General features: G+C 41.9%; 1 protein-coding gene across 8 annotated transcripts in view; it reads left to right on the forward strand.

Annotated features, from left to right (window-relative positions):
• Positions 1-18,253, forward strand: part of GALNTL6 (polypeptide N-acetylgalactosaminyltransferase like 6) — a 487,138-nt gene that overhangs the window by 390,152 nt on the left and 78,733 nt on the right. For all 8 annotated transcript variants that reach the window (XM_048943578.1, XM_048943577.1, XM_048943579.1 and 5 more), the window contains 2 exons: positions 4,209-4,316; positions 17,256-17,477. In XM_048943578.1, coding sequence (XP_048799535.1) covers positions 4,209-4,316; positions 17,256-17,477 — 330 coding nt within the window. The remainder of the gene's footprint in view (positions 1-4,208; positions 4,317-17,255; positions 17,478-18,253) is intronic.

Here is an 18,253-nt window from a genome sequence, read left to right on the forward strand (position 1 = left end):
GGAATGCCCTGGATAAATAACATCAAATAACTCTTGATAAGGACAAGCCAACCGGGGACCAACAGTTGCAAGCCCTTGCATGGACAGAGGGCCAAGGCTTGCAGCTGGTTTGATTGTTCTGCAAGGAGGAGAAAATCCCCCAGAGACAGTCCTGGGTTTTGACATCCCTCGGGAGGAACCTGGGGGTCTCAGAGAGCTGGCCAGCAGATTTGGAGAGTGTGGGGAAAGCCTGTAGGACTTCCTCCTGCAGCCTAAGAATGATGGAGTCATAGAATCATTAAGGTTGGAAAAGACCTCTGAGGTCATCAAGTCCTACTATCAGAGAGAAACATGAACTTTTATTGAATAAATCTTCTTGCTGTACATGCCTGGGGCTGCATGCCATGGCCAGAGTAACCTGATGGGGCCCATGGGAAGATGTGGCCAAGGCCCTGGTGACTGGTGCGAAACACCGATGCCAAGCACACGAGATGCAAAGAATGGAATGGGCAGTGACACTGGGAAAAGCCCAGAAACTTGTGAAACTAGTGCTGGTGCTGGAGTACGTGCTGCAGGTGAGGACGGCTCATTGTGATGAGCCAACAATGGACTGTGACATTGCTGTGGGATGGGCAGTGATGCCCCCAAGTGAAGGTCGAATAAAGGTGACGCCCAACAGCTTGGCCAAGCTGTGGTTTGAGGCATCTCCAGGCAACGGATTGTGACTCCATAGTCCACAGATGCTTTAACGTGGGCGTAGCAGCTCAGCCCAGCAGTTCTTGCCTGGCCTCCAACCGAGCGTGTGTGCGAGGACTGGAGTGTGGACAGGGCGAACTTTGGTGCTGGTACGTGCTCTGGGTGCTGCTAGCGCAGCTCTCAGAAGCCGTTTCAGAGCCACTTTTTCTTTACCCCGACCCTGCTGGGAGCAGGCGGACAGGACATCCCGGAGAGGCGCGTGCAGCAGCATAGGTAGGCGGCACAGGGACTGGCATCGAGGGGGGGTGAATTCTGAGAGATCCTTGCCAGGCCGATATGTGACTAATGTCTCTTGTCCTCTTCCAGTGTGACACCTGCTGCTGTAGCGTCAGTGCTGGGGAGTGTGTTACCACCTTCTGCTCCCCAGAGCCCACCGTAACTGGTGGAAGCATGGAGGCAGCATTAGACACCCGCTGCCCTGTGTGCCTGGAGAACTGGGACAGCGCGGCGTACACCATGCCGTGCTGCCACCAGTTTTGCTTCCCCTGCATACAGCGGTGGACAAGCACCAGGCCCCAGTGTCCGCTTTGCAAACAGGACGTGCAATCCATCATCCACTCTGTGCGAGCAGACAACGACTATGAGGAGCTGGTGCTCAGACCAGCTGCAGTGGCAGCCACTGCCAGACGGAGCCCCGCAGGACGCCGCGCAGCCCGGCCATGGCCTGCAGTGCCCACGCGTCCTGTGGGTGGCCTGTCCCCCACCACCTGGGCTTCCGTCTTCCAGGAGCACCCGGTCCTGCTGCGACCCCTGCACTCCTGGCTGCGACGGAAGCTGCGCTGCATCCTGGGCACCGAGGGGCCACATGCAAATACACTGGCATACAGTGTCATCTGGGCTGTGCTCCTTGTCGGCTTGGCAGAAGAGATCCTGGTAGAAATGCTGGAACCCGACCTGCAGGGCCACGCAGTGATCTTTGTAAGGTACTTCATCGCCTTCGCTGTGCAGAGGTGCACCAGGGAAGCTCATCACTTGCTGGGCCTCAACATCGCTCCAGCTGCTGGGGCACAGGCCGTTGCATCAGAGCCCAGAGCTGCCCCAGGAGAGGAGGCTCCTGTCCCTAGCCCAGCATCTTCCAGCAGCCCTGCCGGCTCCGGCTCCAATGGGGACGAAATGCTGGGCAGGACAGGAGAACAGCTCAGTGGGCATCCCAGCCGCCCACATTCCAATCCTGTGAATGTCACCATGGAACAGGCAGCACCCCGTGAGGAGCCAGAAGAGGTTGCAGGGCCCTCTGGCACCAGCCCACCTGAGGGGACCCGGCGAGCTCCAAAGAGGAAGGCCAGCAACTCCCAGCCTTCGGCATCACCAAAGAAAAGGCCACCTCGCCGGCAGGATTAGAGCAGTGATGGAGCTGAAGAGACTGGGGCCGGGCAGCAGCTGGGACGTACACCGGCCCCAATGGACCCTTGCCATCAGTGTCCAATTCCACCATTGAAATAAAGTAGAACAAAAGTCTGCAAAAAAAAACAAAAAAAAAGTGTTAGTATTGCTAATAGCAAAGCATGGCGGTTGTTGCTTCCCCATCCTTGACAGTTTCTTCCCTTTTTCCTACTGCCATGCCACTGGTGCATTCCAGGCAGGAACCCCACGGGCTTGAGAGAGGAAAAGTGCAAATTTCTGCACCTGGGGAGAGGCACCCCCAGAGCACGCTACAGCTGGGTTAGCCAACTGCAGCAGAGCTAGGAGTCCTGCTGGACACCAAGCTGAACCAGCAAGGAGCCCAGGTTGCCTTGGTGAATGGTGTCCTGGGCTGCATGAGGCCGGATGCTGCCAGCAGGTGAAGGGTGGTTATCATGCCCCTCTGCTCGGCTCTGAGGAGGCCACAGCTGGAGCTTTGGGCCCAGAACTGGGCTCCCCACCACAAGGGAGACCAGGTGTTGTTCATTTTGCATGTCTGTAGCCCTGGGAGTACAAACTGTCCCTATCCCGCCTTGATGGGCTTGATGGGCTTGGTGGAATGTGGTGTAATTGGAGGGCTGGAGGGCTCGGTAGGGGAGCAGGGCTTGTCCCCAGCCTTGGGGAGGAGCCCATCCTCCACCCACGTGTGACATGCCCTCCATCATGTGCATCACAGGCTGCACACAGCCTCCGCATTATTGTATGGGGTGTTTTTAAATCAAAATGCAGCACTTCCCCTGTGACATGGGTCGTCCGTTCCTGACTGCTGAGAGTTTCAGGACCATGCTGTGGTCGGGGCATTCCCAGACCCTGGGCAGGGTGAGGATTTGTGGGTCAGTTTCTAGGAGTCGTGCAAGGCTGGAGATGTTTCCTCAGCCCTTCCAGGTACCAAAATCACCGAGTTCCATGGTACTGTGACTCTCATGCCTTATCACCTTGTACCATGCCCTGTTCCAGCTTTGCATGGATTCTGCTCCATCCCTGCTGAGTGCTAGGAACCACTTCTGAGGGCTGAGTTCACCAGGGACCAGTGCCGAGTCCTCCCCTCCTCCTCCACTGAGAAGGTACAATGCCAGCACCAAGACAGCTTGGTAGCACTCAGCTGGGTAGCCACTTCCTGGAAATGGAACTGGGCTTCTGGTGGACATAGAGATGGCAGCAGTGTGCTTAAGGCCATCTCCAGGTTGCCAGCTCAGGGTGGGTTTTGTACAGTCTCCACTGTAGCAAAGGCCGTGCCTGGCCCGGCAAGCCTCTGCTTTGCAGCACGTCTTTGGCTCTAGAAGACAGATTCTGAATTTCTGCCTCCCTTGCTCTCCCTTAAGACATTGCAGATCATAGAATAATGGAATCATAGAATGGCCTGGGTTGAAAAGGCCCTCATATACTTGGTTAAATAATCACGCTAGGTGAAGTGTTATGAAGAGTTCTTTGCTCGCTGCCCCTCAGCACGCAAATAAGTTTTTGTGTTGTGAAGAACTTGCAGCTCCCATCATTTTTGTGGGTTTGTGGGTTTTGTGCTTGCTCTAACCTGAAGCATCACACATATCCTCCAGATGACCCCATTTATTTCTGCATTAAATGTATTAATTACAAAACGAAGTGACATGCTCTTCTTTCTCTTTCTGCATGATCTTGATCATACGTTAATTGGTTTTGTTTATTTTTCCTTATAAATTGGAGAACACCTGAACAATGGAGCTTTATGTTCACTGTTCAGTATGAAAGATGGGTATTTTGATATTTTCTTCTTCTGATTGATGGCTTGTTTGAACTTTCTTGTCCTCCTTTTGAAATTTTGGTCCTGTATGTTTTAAACAGCTGACTTAATAATATCCTGCTGGTTTTTCAGGAGGATCATTGATATAGTAAATGTTTTATACTTTTATTTTGAACATACTCTGCTTTTGTGAGGTGAGATACCAGGTACCAAAGAACCTTATTATCTAATCCCAGCATTGGGCATGCAAATAAGGCCACCACTATGAGTACAGGAAAAGTCAGTACAGAATGATGTGTAGTTTTCACATATCCCACGAATTAAAATGCCATGTTTTGCTCCATGTGTCTTCTAGGTGTGGATGTGTGGAGGTGGCATGTTCGATGTTCCATGCTCTAGAGTTGGGCATATCTACAGGAAGTATGTCCCTTATAAAGTTCCTTCTGGCACCAGCCTAGCACGTGTGAGTAATTGGGTTTTGCTGTTTTTCATTTTCATTTATAATCGCTTTCTTCATTTCCTGTGAACTGGTTTCCACACCTAACAGTAAGCCATTAAAATGTGAAACGTATGTTGCTTTATTTTTCTGAAATGAGATGTGCAATTGCTGCAGTTATGCTGCCTTGCAGAGATAAAATTGCAAAGAGCAAAATGAAAGCTTAAAATTGTAGGGCTGGACATTTCAGCGCAGAAGTGTGTTTCATAGCAATTCAAAAGAACCTAAGAATAACCTGAGGCTTTTGCTTCTTGAATAGCACAGTGTTGTCAGGCATAGCAGGACCAATTTGAAAGCACGTTTTCTTATCTGTCAGCAGAACAGGCAGAATCTTGCATAAGGAATATTTTCTGAGGGAAAAGAACTGAGCAACAATGATTTGAGCGACTGTCTAATTATTGTATAAAACCTGGTTATGGGATGCTGCCAGCTTGGAGCCGTGTGAGTGAGAAATTAGGAGACCTCTAGATATTTCTCAGACTACCATCCATATCCATGGGGAACTTTTTGCTCAAGAGAAAATGTTCTGTAACTTTCTGGAGATGTTCACAGGATGTCAAAAGATGGGAGACAAAGGCCACAGATGTAGCTTCCAGGCAGATACTAGTATTTATTCATGCTTAAGTTTAATCTTTTCTATTTTAGAGGATTTTTTTTTTAAATGGCATTAATATTAAAGTCTGTATATTGCCATAGGATAATATTTTATGAATCCTTTTTTTCTTAGTAATGAAAATGTGGTAAAAATAAAAGAATATATTTCTTTTAAAGGGGAGATATTCTTAGTTTCAGCAGCATGGAACAAGTCTGGCTGTGATAACTCTGGAGACAGGAATGAGGCCTTCTGTACTCCCTGCCTGACAGCTGCCTAGAGAGACAAAAAATTGCCTGAAAAGAATGCCCATGTAAATAGCAAGGCACAGTAATGGGATTAGTGGTTGTGGCAGTGTTGGTGACAAGGGGATTGATTAAGTTGAGAGATTCAGATCTTCCCCTAAGCTAAGCACGTGTATTCTCAAAGTGTCCTTATTCAGATTTCTACACTGGTTGATATAAACTGCTTTGTTATTGTATCCCCTGGTGAAATCACACTTAACTTGATATTAGAAGTCCAAGTTTCATTCTTTCTTTTCCCCTGCTACAGAACAAAGTATCTCATAAGAGAATATGCTGTCTTGTGCATTACCTGTAGCAGTCAAATTCAGTCATTTCTGTTTGTACTTACTAGCATCTCATACAGTTCAACGTTACCTTTCATGGTGTCACTGTGTATACTTGCAGCCAATGGGTAGCCACAGCCTGCAGTCTCCCTTTTTTTTCTGTTCATATGCATGTGTGTGTATGTATACGCATGTAATGTATTTATATTTTTATACTATATATTTATTTTCACATTCTAATGAAACATCCATGAAATACTGACACCCTAAAATACCAGATATAAAATTAAATACCTGCACAAGCTCTGCCCTGTCTTGTGAGAAAAGATGTAGTAGCGTGTTGATGAGATGGACCTTATCCATCCCATTCAAGAAACAGTTGCATCTGTTAGAATCTGAAATATGATGATGCTGAGGTAAATTTCTGGCATATGTTAAAATTTGAAAGAAAATTTGAATTTCCAGGTTTTTAATTTTTTTCTGGTACAGTATTCTAAATCAAAATATGTCTGTTAAGATACATTGTATCAAGGTTGCCAACAGTACATGATCTTCTGTACGTTTTAGTGTTTGGGGCTATCTTAATAACTAGCCAAGGAAGAAAGGACCCTGAACCATAACGTTGTGTTTAAGCCCAAAAATATTCTCCTTCTGTCATCCAATCCAGAAAATCAAAAGCAAGTACATACTCATCTTTCATATGTCAATCCCTTTGAAACAGGCCATTTGTGGTTTTGAATAAACTGCTCCAGAAAGAGCTGTTAGCCAAAATAATGCTATGGCATATTGCCTAGATTTTTCAACAATCATTACCTTATTCTCCAAATATCATGATGTTCTCCAAAGAATGTAGTTTGCCTGTAAAAATATTTTGTCTGAAACTTCCCTCCAGTTCAATAATATAATGGATAGCATAGTAAAGAATACCTAGAAGTATTATCTCTGCAATATTTTCAGTACTTAGTTGCTTCCATAAAACATTCCGCTAAATCCTTTTCCATCTTCTGGTGTGTAAAGAAGGATGCTGGAGGTGCAGTTCACAAGGGAATAAGCCATAGGAAGCCCAACTGAGATTGTGTAAATGATTGCAGTAGCCCCTTCACTTGTCAAGAGAGAGCTTTCTGTTGTGCAGATACTGCTTTAAAGAAGCATGGATGTCCTCATCCTGTCCCTCAACACCAGCACAAGTGACAAAGGGACAAGTTAGAAAGATGGAGCTTCTAGACATGCCATGGATCTATTTTCAAGCTGTTTCAGCCTATGTTTGCCCATTTTACCTTCTCTTCTTGTAGCATTTCACCTGTTTACATCTTTTAGTAGCAAGTTTCAACATGCAATTTCAGCTAGCTATGTAATATCTGACCAGCTTAGGTATATTTTTAAAAAGCTATGATCTGCCATGAGGATAACTTGATTTATAAAATGAAAGACTTGTCAAAAACCGTGTTCTGCCTTCCCCATCAGTAAATAACCATTAGTGTACCACACACAATAGCAGGTGTCATTACATCAATTTTCTATATCCTTATTATTGTATTTCTTTCCTTCTTTTCTGTCATTCTAGACCTGACAGGCCTACACATACCTTATGCATTGAAAAAAATCCACCTATGTCTGTAAAACATTTGCTGTACAGAAGTAAAGTAAACTGTAAACATGCGTAGTAGATTTATAAAACAGGTCGTTACAGAATCACAGAATGGCCCGGATTGGAAGGGACCTCAAAGATCATGAATCTCCAACCCCCCACCACCACAGGCTCGGCCACCAACCAACACATTTAATACTAGACCAACACCAGTCACAAACAAATGCAAAAGCTTTTTTAACAAAGCTTTTTCTGGAGATGTCTCAGGATGTCACTGCTTGCCAGGGGCCCAATTTACAGGTAATTGCACATAAAATGAGATTAATGAGCATGCAGATGACAGAAGTGATTCCTCATTGTAGTGTGGAAGTACCATGTAATTATTCATTCATTCATTTGTTCAGTCACCCTCTGTACAACACTGCAGCAACTAATAGTTGCTTTTATTTGTTTATTTTACGTAAAGTATAGCAAACTAGGCCTCAAATCTTAGAACCCCACACAAGTCATTGTCCTGTTAAGAACTTCTGAATTATTTGACTGGGCTGCTTTAGTTGCTTTATGACATTCTTCCCTGTTCCTATTTTTTTTTAAGAGTTACAGTTAAGCCTTTTTTTTTTTTTTTTTTTACTGAGTTACCTATGAAGTTAGACCTTAAAATTCAATTAGTGATTTCTTTTAGATGTATCCCAGAAAATTATTTATTTTATTTTGCTTCTTGTTGGGGCGGGGGGATTTTTCTATTCATGATTCTGTCAGAGCTATCAGAAAATTGTTAATAAGCAGTCACTTTCAATAGGATATACAGAGATGAACTCAGAATTTCAAAATATATCCAGAGAATTTTTTTTCATTTACAGGTATCTTACACAGCATTTTAGCCTTAACTCAGAACATTAGAGCATTAGGCCTTGCTGAAGGGAAGGGCAATCCCACTGAAGTTCACGTTTGGATGCTAACCCAACAGCATGGTGAATCCTAATCTTAAACTGAATTCCTCCCTGCACTCCAGGACATGGGATCCCAGAGCACAGTGATCCTCTGACCCAACAGACACAAGCCCGATGACATTTGCCTCATTACACAGTGTTGCTGAATTGGGACTTGAAAGAGTTTGTTTCAGGAATTCAGCTGCTAAAGGTGGGTTCAGATTCCCACCTGAACCATTCTCTCAGCCTTTTTCAGTGGCTTTGAAAAGATGATTTCTTTAAATAAAGAAATGTAGCTAAACCATCTGGTGCTGTGACAACATTTGCATTTTTTGGCAGAGCTTCTTTTAATATTATGATCATTTATTTTAATATTTTTTTTTCCAGCTGCAGATAGTGTTTGGGCATTTTCTTAAAGCAGCCCTTCAACATTTTCTTTTGTTTCCAGACAAGTTAAAGGACAGAGGAGAAACAGGTAAAGAGAAGCTTATAGGGCTGTTTTCTTGTGACTGGAGTACAAACCAATAGATGTGGCATGCTGCTTAGGGGCAGTGCTGGTACTTTCATAGTGACCTCCTTAGTGCTTAGCACACTTTCTAGTGTTTGTTCAACAGCCTGGCACTGGAAGCCACGTTATGTAGCTGAAGAAATGTGTCTGGAAACAAACTGCTGAACTCTCTTCTAGGATTATCAGCAAAGGTGGACTGTAGGCTACCAAGTATGAGTCTGCAAAGTGGGCATCACAGTAGCAAGCAGATGTTACACCATTGTTTTGCTTCCTGTAGAGGAGCAGGCATCAGTAAATAAAGTTTGTATTTATACCTTTCTGAAACATTTATCTCTAGAGTGGCTGAGAGGACGATGTGCTCTACTTTCTCTACTCTCTCTCTCCCCACAGCTGCCTTACAAACAGGCTGAAGAGACATGCAGGCAGAGCTTGAGGCAGGGAGCGTCCTGGCAATGCACCATGTGTGCATACAGAGCTTGCTGCCCACTGAACCCCACAGTCCAGCCTCAAGTGAGCAGAGATGTGTCCTTTAGTGACAGCTGGCTTTTTCCAGCCACCTCTTCCCTTTTTTCAAAGTGTAGATTTAACTTTTTTTTTTTTTTTTTTTTGGGGGGGGGGGGGGAGGGTAGAGATACAAACATTGCTAAAAAGAATGAAATTCTGGCTGTTTTCAGGTGATATCTCTAGAATTTCAGTTTTAGGTATTCACAGTATACAGGCTGAAAACAGTCTCTTGCTTCTCTGCCAGCTGTGCTGTGCTAACTCCCACGAGAGTTATTTATATACACCACCAGCTTTGTCACCTAGTTAGTGCACTGTCTTCCATCAAGAAGTTTTTATTTTACACCTGCAGGCATCTCTTTATTTGCTTGCTTTTTTACACGAATGCAAACCATTACTGGAATGAAAGCTAATTAAGTTTTAAACATGATTATATACAAAGGACCAAAACAAGATGTCAGAGAGAAAGAAAGAGAAAGAAAAGGCTGCCAAACAGTAGCACTGCCTAATGCCAAAGAAAAAAAAAAAGGGAGTTAGGCAAGAAAAGGAATGGAAGAAAGCCCCCATTTGGCCATAATCGATGTGGGCAGATATTGAGATCTGTACATCACAAAGTTGTACTTGGTGTCCAGGAAGTACTTTATTATGCTTCCACTGTATAAATGTACAGAAAAGAGTAATGATTGTCACTGAAGGAGGAGCATTTGCGTGACATTCAGGTTTAGGGTACTGTTTTTCTCCTTGCGAGAGCTGTGAGGATTTGTATTCTGCTGCTTCTGTCATATTAATCCATACTTGTTGAATAGGTTCCTCCAGTCATGCTTTTTCTCCTTTTTCGCAGTGATTTATTGTTACTTTATATTACCCATTTGCCAGAAGAGCATAAAGTATAGTTCTCTTGGCTGGCTGGATCCCAGTGTGCTTTTTAAATACTTCTTATGTAAAACAAACTGTACATTATGTTATTTCTAGCCAAATGAAATGCAGCTGCTACCAAACATAAAAAAAGATATCTGTCCTGAAGCAACAACAACACTGTACTTCACAAAATAAACAATAGAGAGCATTTAAAATGGGAAGATGAAGTGGGTAGAAATAACATGTATGAATGTTATTAGGAAGAAATATGTTGGTTGTGGCAGAGATTGTCGCATTATTTTTAGCAAATAAACAGTTGTATCCCCTCTTACATTTCATATTTGAAGTTTCTAGGCATGCTACAGTGACTCATGTTTGACTGATGTAATTGAAAGTGATTTTTGATGTCCTTGCTGATGAGGGACAAGACTGTTGTGACACATGAAACAACACCAGATGTGTGTGTGTCTGCTGGTGACATACAGCTTCCTGGAAAATGGCCGGGTTAAATGTAGGACAACAGGAATTCATTGCAGGATGCACCTGTTCCCATGGTAGTTGAATATTGACAAAAGCAAAGTCTGTGGATTTGGATTAGGGTTGGTTTCATTCCAAGAATGAGATAGTCACAGAATCAGAAGGAAACAGTTATGTAGGTGAAGTGAAACAAATAAGAGAACTGTAGCACTATTATAGTGCCACTGGATAACAAAAACATACTTAGGAACATCTGGAGAAACTGAAAACAGAAATTGCATTTTAATGATAGCTTAACTGCTGCATCAAGAACATGAATTGGAAAAGATGTAACTGTTGGGATGGAGTTTTGCAGGTTTGCAGTGTGCAGTAGTATGTCTCTGGGTAACACTTTTGTTATGAAGTATGGAATTACCTCTCTCTTCTCAGGGACCACTCTAGTTTAACCTTGCTCAGAAAAAATATTTATGAATCTGTCCTTTGCTATGTGTCTCCCCCAGTCCAGTTTTCCAACCTGCTAACCAGTGCCCACCTTCTCACTGAATTTTGGTAATAACATGTCTCTTGAAAAAGGTGGACAATCTTGCATCCTTAAAAAGAAGGAGCTGAAAGAAGGAGCTGTCATTTGATCAAAGAGATGCATGTTTCCCACTTACTGTGGAATGTGAACAGGACAAAACAGTACATGAAATATTTCTTTCTCTTTTCTCCAGTCGAGTAGTTTCAACTCTTTATTGAAGTCTGGATGTCAGTGACATTGTAACTTACCGTCTTGTTGTAGAACACTGCTGAAAGAAAATCTAACACAAAGTTCCAGTTTTGAATGTGTGATTTATATAAAAAAACAAGGAAAACTTGTTCAAATATAAGCCCAATAATAAAGGATTTGTCAAAGAACAATGCTGTAGCAGCGCCTCAAAATGTAACCACTTCAAAAATGCATGCATGGACAACTGATGGCAGCTGATGAATGAGTCTTTCTGAGGCTGATATGACCCTTGCATGCATCACTCAGCTTCTAGGTGGTAGTCACAACCTTACACGTAGAAGTATGCATCTTCTCAAATATCTTTGGGCTTTACTTTTTATCATGGAGAAACTTTCCACTGACTATGATGAGAGAGGACAAGTCATCACTGATCTGTCGTGGATAGGTCTTGAGAAACTCTTCAAGTGTCTATCTACAATTCCAGTGACTTCCTTATATTGTGTATCTAATTCATGTAACTATTTAGTATTGAACTGGTCCACATTTAATTACTCCTATTATTTTTTTTTTATTTTTTTTTTCCTCTTCAATTAAAACTCCAGCTTAACTAGGCTGATCATCTGTAGCCTTGCAATGAGTAGAAGTTTGCGAAGCAACAGCAGTTTTTCAGCTGTAGAAACATATTTCATTTATCCACTCAGAATGCATTTAGGTGAGGTGTTCAGATTGAGGTAAAGGAATCCAAGCACATATGATCTACCACATCATGAGAGATCCCCAAACTGATTATTCTTGCTGATAAAAATAATTGAAAAGGCATTTTAGAATCTGGCATTTAAAAGACTTCTTTTCTGTAGAAGATTATGCAAATATTATCAAAGTTAGAAATTGAGAGATTCAAGCCAACTTTTGTTTATTTTAATTTCTTTGTAGATTAACCTTACTATGAGACTGGAGTGCTGTAAGGCATCTACAAAATGCCATCTGATCTCGTAGGCTTTTAAGTCTCATACATTACGAAGTTCTCCTAGTGTCAAATGGCTTGGCACCTGCTTTAATTCATATTCTGTCAAGATCTGTTCCCTCTCATTTATGGAGTTTAATAAGGGCACATGCTCCAGAATGTATCTAGCCTCATTTCAAGGCTCAGGCAAGGAGGACATGACACAGTCCTCCTTCCTCCACAATGTCTGTCACAGATAGTGGGAAAATCAGTTCTCGAAGAGACTTATAAAGGACTTGAAATCACTTCCTTGCAAGTATGTCACTTGACAAGTAAGCCTTAAAGTAAGATGACTTCTCTCATATTTCAGTTGTGAGCCTCTTCCTTTCTGTTGGTAAGGTCAGTAGGAAACTAGAATCTCATTGAAATGTGTGTGGAGAAGTTGTGTTCCTAGGAGGTTTTTCTCATAGGGCAACTTCTCACAATATTAGACAGCCGCAGAACTGCAATATTCAACTCAGCAGAGCTCATTCATCTCCAAGGACACGATAAGTTATTACAGTATAAGTAGAAATGTGAATGATGTTTGCCTTTGACTGTGTAAGGCTACTCTGGGCTAGCTTACAGAATTTGATCTACCTGACTTCATTCAATCTAAATATGGGGGTTAACTGTTATTTGATGATTCTGTTACTGGTCTGTAGGTGTTTATGTTAAAGTGAAATGTTGTGATTACTAAGCTTCTGTAGTGAAAATAAAGATCAGAATCTCTTGTTAACTGAAGACAGCAAACCTCTTTAAAGTGTTTGGATACAGAATGCTTTCTTCTTGTAACAACCAACTTCAGAAAGAGCTTTCCACTTCTTCAGGGGGAGGGCTGCTTACAATCATGTTCCTAAATAGTCCAGAGGTTTAGAGCTAGCAAATAAGGAGTTTATATTTTTAAAAGTATACTTATTGAAATTCAAAGGGCTGCCTCATACAGGTTCAGCTAATGATGGTAATGTATAAACATGCTAAGAACATACAGTTTCCTTATAGAATCTGCCAAGGTGTGGAAAATTTTTAGCATAGAAGAGAAGCATAGATTTTGGAAGAACTAAGGAACACAGTTTTAAATAGATTTAGATCCTGTCAGTCTCACTTCAGTGCTTGGTAAAATTATGGAGAAGATTACTCTGGGAGTTACTGAAAAGCACAACACAATCATTAATCAGGCAACATGGGTTGCCTGTTTATGAACTTTTTTTCCTTTTATGGCAAGGTTACCCACCAAAATGACCAAAGGAAGTGGTTGATACAATATTTTTGAATTTCAGCAAAGCTTTTGGCACTCTTTCTCACAATATCCTTCTGCATAAAATGTCCAGCATGCAGCTAGACAAATGAAGATTGCAGTGGGTGAACAATTGGCTAATGGGTCAGGCTCAAAGGATTGTTTATAGGAGGTGGAGGTACATCAGGCTGGTTGCTAGTCATTGGTGTGGAATGGTGTAGAGTTCCATTTTAGGGCCAGTTTTCTTCAACATTTTAATCAGTGAGCTGGCTGCAAGACTCAAAGGTGTATGTGAAAGCACACAAAGTGCGGTTGTGAATAACGCTGTAGGGGAACTGCTGGATCATGGCCTGAAACTCTGATTGACCACCTGGATTGAGCACTGAGTCAGCTGTGAGAGCACAGGTGAAGGCAATTCACTTGTGTGATCAGAAGGGGTGGAGCCTGGCTCCACCTCTCCTAGACCCCCATTTAAGGACTGACTGCCAATAAGGATGGGTCTCTCTTTCTGGAGGTTGCTCCTTGTGGAGTTTATTGTAAGCCTATAAAACTGGTGAGCGCTTTCCATTTATTTTTATTATCTTTCTAACATGGTAATCTTACTAAACCTAACTTTTCTGTATGCTCATTGATCATCCAATGCTTTATAACATTTATTATAATGTATGCATACTGGTCTTACAAACACTGAAATGGAGGAAGCTATTTGTTGACTCCCTCAAAGGTAGAGAGGTCTTATAGAGAGATCTTGACGTATTAGAGCAAATGCTGAATTCTGCATCTGGTATGGAGCAGCCCTTTATATATGTACAGACTAGGTGACAGAAGGCGGGAGATCAGCCCCCACAGAAAGTGATCTAGGGGTTCTGGTTAAAGACAAGTTGAATTTGAGTCAACACTGTGCCTTGGAGGCCAAAGGAGCCCAAGGGTGCACCAGACCCAGTACTGCTAGCCAGATGAGAGAAAGGATTGTCCCACTCTGCTTTGTACAGGTGTAGCCTCACCTTCAGCACTTTGTGCAGGTTTTGGCACTGGTGTGTGAGAAGAGCATGAAACTTAGCTTCCAAAAGATAGCTACAAAGATAGTGAAGGGTATGGAGGGCAAGGCATGTGCGGAGCGGCTGAGATCCCTTGGTTTTTTCAGCCTAGAGAGAAGGAGATGGAGGTGAGGTCTCATGGCAGCCTGTGGCTTCTTTACAAGGGGCGCAGAAGAGTAGTACTGAGCTCTGCTCTCTCGTGGCAGCACCAGGGCTTGAGTGAATGGCATGGAGCTGTGTCAGGGAAATGTTGGGCTGAGGATTATGGAAAGATTCTGCACCATGGAGCAGTGGGCATGGCATTGAGCTGCCAGAGTTTAAGGGGCGTTTGGATATCACTTTCAATTTTGGATTTGAAGCTTAGGTAGTAGGAACCCCTATTGGTTCCTTCTAACTCAGGATATTCTATGATATATGGGTAAAGTAGCTTCCCTGATACTTGGGGAGTGGTGTGCAGAACTGTATTCTCCTCAAGTTTGATAAGTTCCCACCATCACAGGAAAGAAAGGAAGGGAGAAAGAGGAAGGAAGGGTTTGTTGGAAAACAAAGAGATTTTAATGCGTGAATGGGAATTTTGAGCTAATAAGCAAGTATAATAATATGCAGCATGTCTGTTGACTCCTTTCTCATTCAGTTACAATCATCTAGGGAAGAATGCAGTTCTTTTGGATTAGCCAAATAACAGGAGAAAATTCCAGCAGTCTTCTATAAAACCTGTGGGATATGTCTGAAGTTACTTTAAATTTTTCTTTCCTAAGAAATGTTTCTACTGTACTTTTACTGTATGCTTTTTAATATGGAAATGACACTATGAGATAGAGAGATTACCAAAAAAGTAGTATGATATTTTCTAGAACAGTCTTGAACTTTATTTGCATTATAATAAATGAGGCGTGCAGTATATACAAGTGGAAAACGTGCTAGAAGGATCACACTTGTTTTCTGGATTTTAGTTTTTGAGTTTAATATACTTAAGCATATTTTGGTCTCATCTACAAAGTCTCATCACATAGTACTTCTACTTGGAAGATGAATATGTTATGTGGTTTCTGCCAAAAGCGTGGGATTGTTATTTATGTGTTGTTAAGTTTATTCTGACTTTCTTCGTCCGACCCAGTTCACATGTTCTTGAATTCAAATATCTTGTAAAGAAATGTAGGTTTTTATTCAATTACAATAAAAGGCAATCTTATGTGAGGTATGAGTCATTTCTGTGTAGGGATAGAAGTGATGTGATTTCTTCTTTAATTGTGCTGGCTTTACCCCTGCAGGTTTTAATGTATTTTCTTCACAGAGACAAAACACCTAGAAACTTATCTTGCAATTTCAGCTAAAAGTTCATTCTGTATCTTGCTGTCTTTATATTCAGATCAGTCTTATTAATTCAAAGACTTCTAGTTTGTGCAGGTTAATAAAATTCAAGAAAGGATCTTTCAAACTAATCTCAAGAGCAAATCAGAGTAAGAATCAGGCTAACTTATATGCAAAGGATGTTCTGAGAGGAAGCTTTACCTTATGTTGCTGATAATCAGATGCATATTGTCCTCCAGCTTATTACAGAGCAAATCTCAGCATTTTGCAGTTAGTGTTCTATAAAAAGAATATTACAAAATTTTATTATCTTGTTTTTACAAACAAAGCAATAAGAATACTTCAGCATGTCAGTGTCATCCTGCAAGATGTTGCTTTATTAGTGAGATAAGAGGTTATTGGGCTGCTGTGGAAATACAGAATAGACTAAATCTGTATTCCACTTCAACATCTGCATATAAATTCATGTAGAAAAATAACATACAGAAATGGAGAAAATTCCCACCCTTATCCCACAGCTACTTAGACTCCATGATGCTAAACAAAATAAAACTTACTTCTTTCAGTCTTACCTGCCTGGGAGTTTTTCTTGCAAGTCTTTTCTGTTTTATAATTTCAGCAAGCTAATTTAATTACTTTGGCCAAATTCTTACACAAGAAAACTGGTAGTTTTCTTTTCTGTAAAGTGTCAACAAAAATAAACTTTGTGGGACATAAGCCAGAACTGGGATTCATGTAAAAATGGCCCTTGATTATGTCTACAGGATGAGTGCAGAAAGCCCAGGATGCCTGTCCCTTAAGTTGCTTTGCCTCAACTCCTCTCCAGGGTTATGCGCTATGCTTTTGCAGATCTACTGGTATAGTAGTACAGGAAAGCTTCCGGTCCAAAGCTCCAAACCAAAAAGGAGGTGGAGCACAATAAGGTTGTGACTGCTTGTCCACATGCATAAGCATGTAATTCATACCCAAAATGTGGGCATGAACTGAGATGTAATTTTGGGAAAGGGAGCAGGGCAACTAGACCTCCACTCTAGGGGAATTTTCTAAAATCTCCCTAAAGAAAATTGAGGAGGCAACAGGGGATGCAGCTTGGTGAAGAGAAGTTAACCAAGACTGGGGAAATGTGAAAACAAGGCAAAGAAGCCATATGATGGCTAAGGTTTAGATGCCTTTCAGATGTGAAGTGAGATACAGAAGAAATAGTTTGAACTATTAATTCATTAGTACGTTGCAAGCTAACAGGAAAAGGCACAAATGCAAATCTGAGCAGCTGAAAGAAAATCTGTTTAACATACAGCATTAATCAAAGCCTGTGTGAAGATGCTTAAGGAATAGGGAGTAAAATATGTTCATCAGAGAAAAGACTTTATATTACCAAGTCAGCAGGAAAACAGGATATTTAATATTATGTAGTGGCTACTCTGCACTTTAATGAAGGTAGCATATCTTTACTGATATTCTTCTATATGTTAAGAATGAAAAACTAAACTTGTTAAGCTTACAAGATATATAGGCTATTAATTTTTGTTTGTTTAATTATCCCCATCAGGGATATAATTTCAGTCAATGCATGAAAAAATCAGTATTTGTTTTTTTTTCTGCTGCACAGAACCTGAAGCGTGTGGCAGAGACATGGATGGATGAGTTTGCAGAGTACATCTACCAGCGACGGCCCGAGTACAGACATCTCTCGACTGGTGACATCTCTGCCCAGAAGGAGCTTCGCAAGCACCTGAAATGTAAAGATTTCAAGTGGTTCATGGCTGCAGTGGCTTGGGATGTCCCCAAATATTACCCACCTGTGGAGCCTCCACCTGCTGCCTGGGGGGAGGTGAGGAATACAAATCAGAAGAAATTTAAATGAGCCTGACATTTTACATCACAGGAAATTAAAAGTATGAAATTATATTTAGCACCTTAGATAACCAGTGTTATTAAGGAGTTCATCCCGAAATTAGCCATTAAAACAAGGAACTGTCATGTCTTAGGGCTGTTGCTGTCCATTTTATAATTCATTACAATTTAGTGTGTACAGGCCATAAGATACATGCCCATTGAGAGCAAGAACATGGAAAAGAATATGTAGCACTCGTTATTGCATATCACAACTTGATTTTAGAGTCTCATTAGCAAAAAGGAGGTCTGAAGTCAATACTGTATTTTTGCAAATCTGCTCATATGCCTCCTCCTAGGCTTACAGTTCACCAGGATCACTGTGCAGGTGCAGTTATGTTTGGTCTGTTTTGATCATATATGTGAATATGAAAAGTGGAGCCTTGCTGCATTTCTCTTAAAAAGACAAATTTTGCTGAACTTGTGGTCTGCATTTTGTAGATTCCACAAGCAGACAAATGGAATGCATCTTTTGGGGAAAAGGGAAGGGAAAGGAGAGGAAAGGGAAGCTAGTATCTGAGCATCCATTGAGCAGTGAGCAAACTAACAGCCTCATGGAACTCTCCAACCATACTCTAAGATCTGCCTACAGACTTCTCTGAAGAGCAGAGATATGGCAAACCCTCTTTTTGGCAGTTTGTTTTGTGTAGGTAAAATGAAAACACAAAGAGTGCAGGGGCAGGAAATGACTTCCATAGCTGTACTGGAAGTCTC

Source organism: Lagopus muta, chromosome 4 (genome assembly GCF_023343835.1).
Source record: "Lagopus muta isolate bLagMut1 chromosome 4, bLagMut1 primary, whole genome shotgun sequence".
In the NCBI taxonomy this organism is placed as follows: domain Eukaryota; kingdom Metazoa; phylum Chordata; class Aves; order Galliformes; family Phasianidae; genus Lagopus; species Lagopus muta.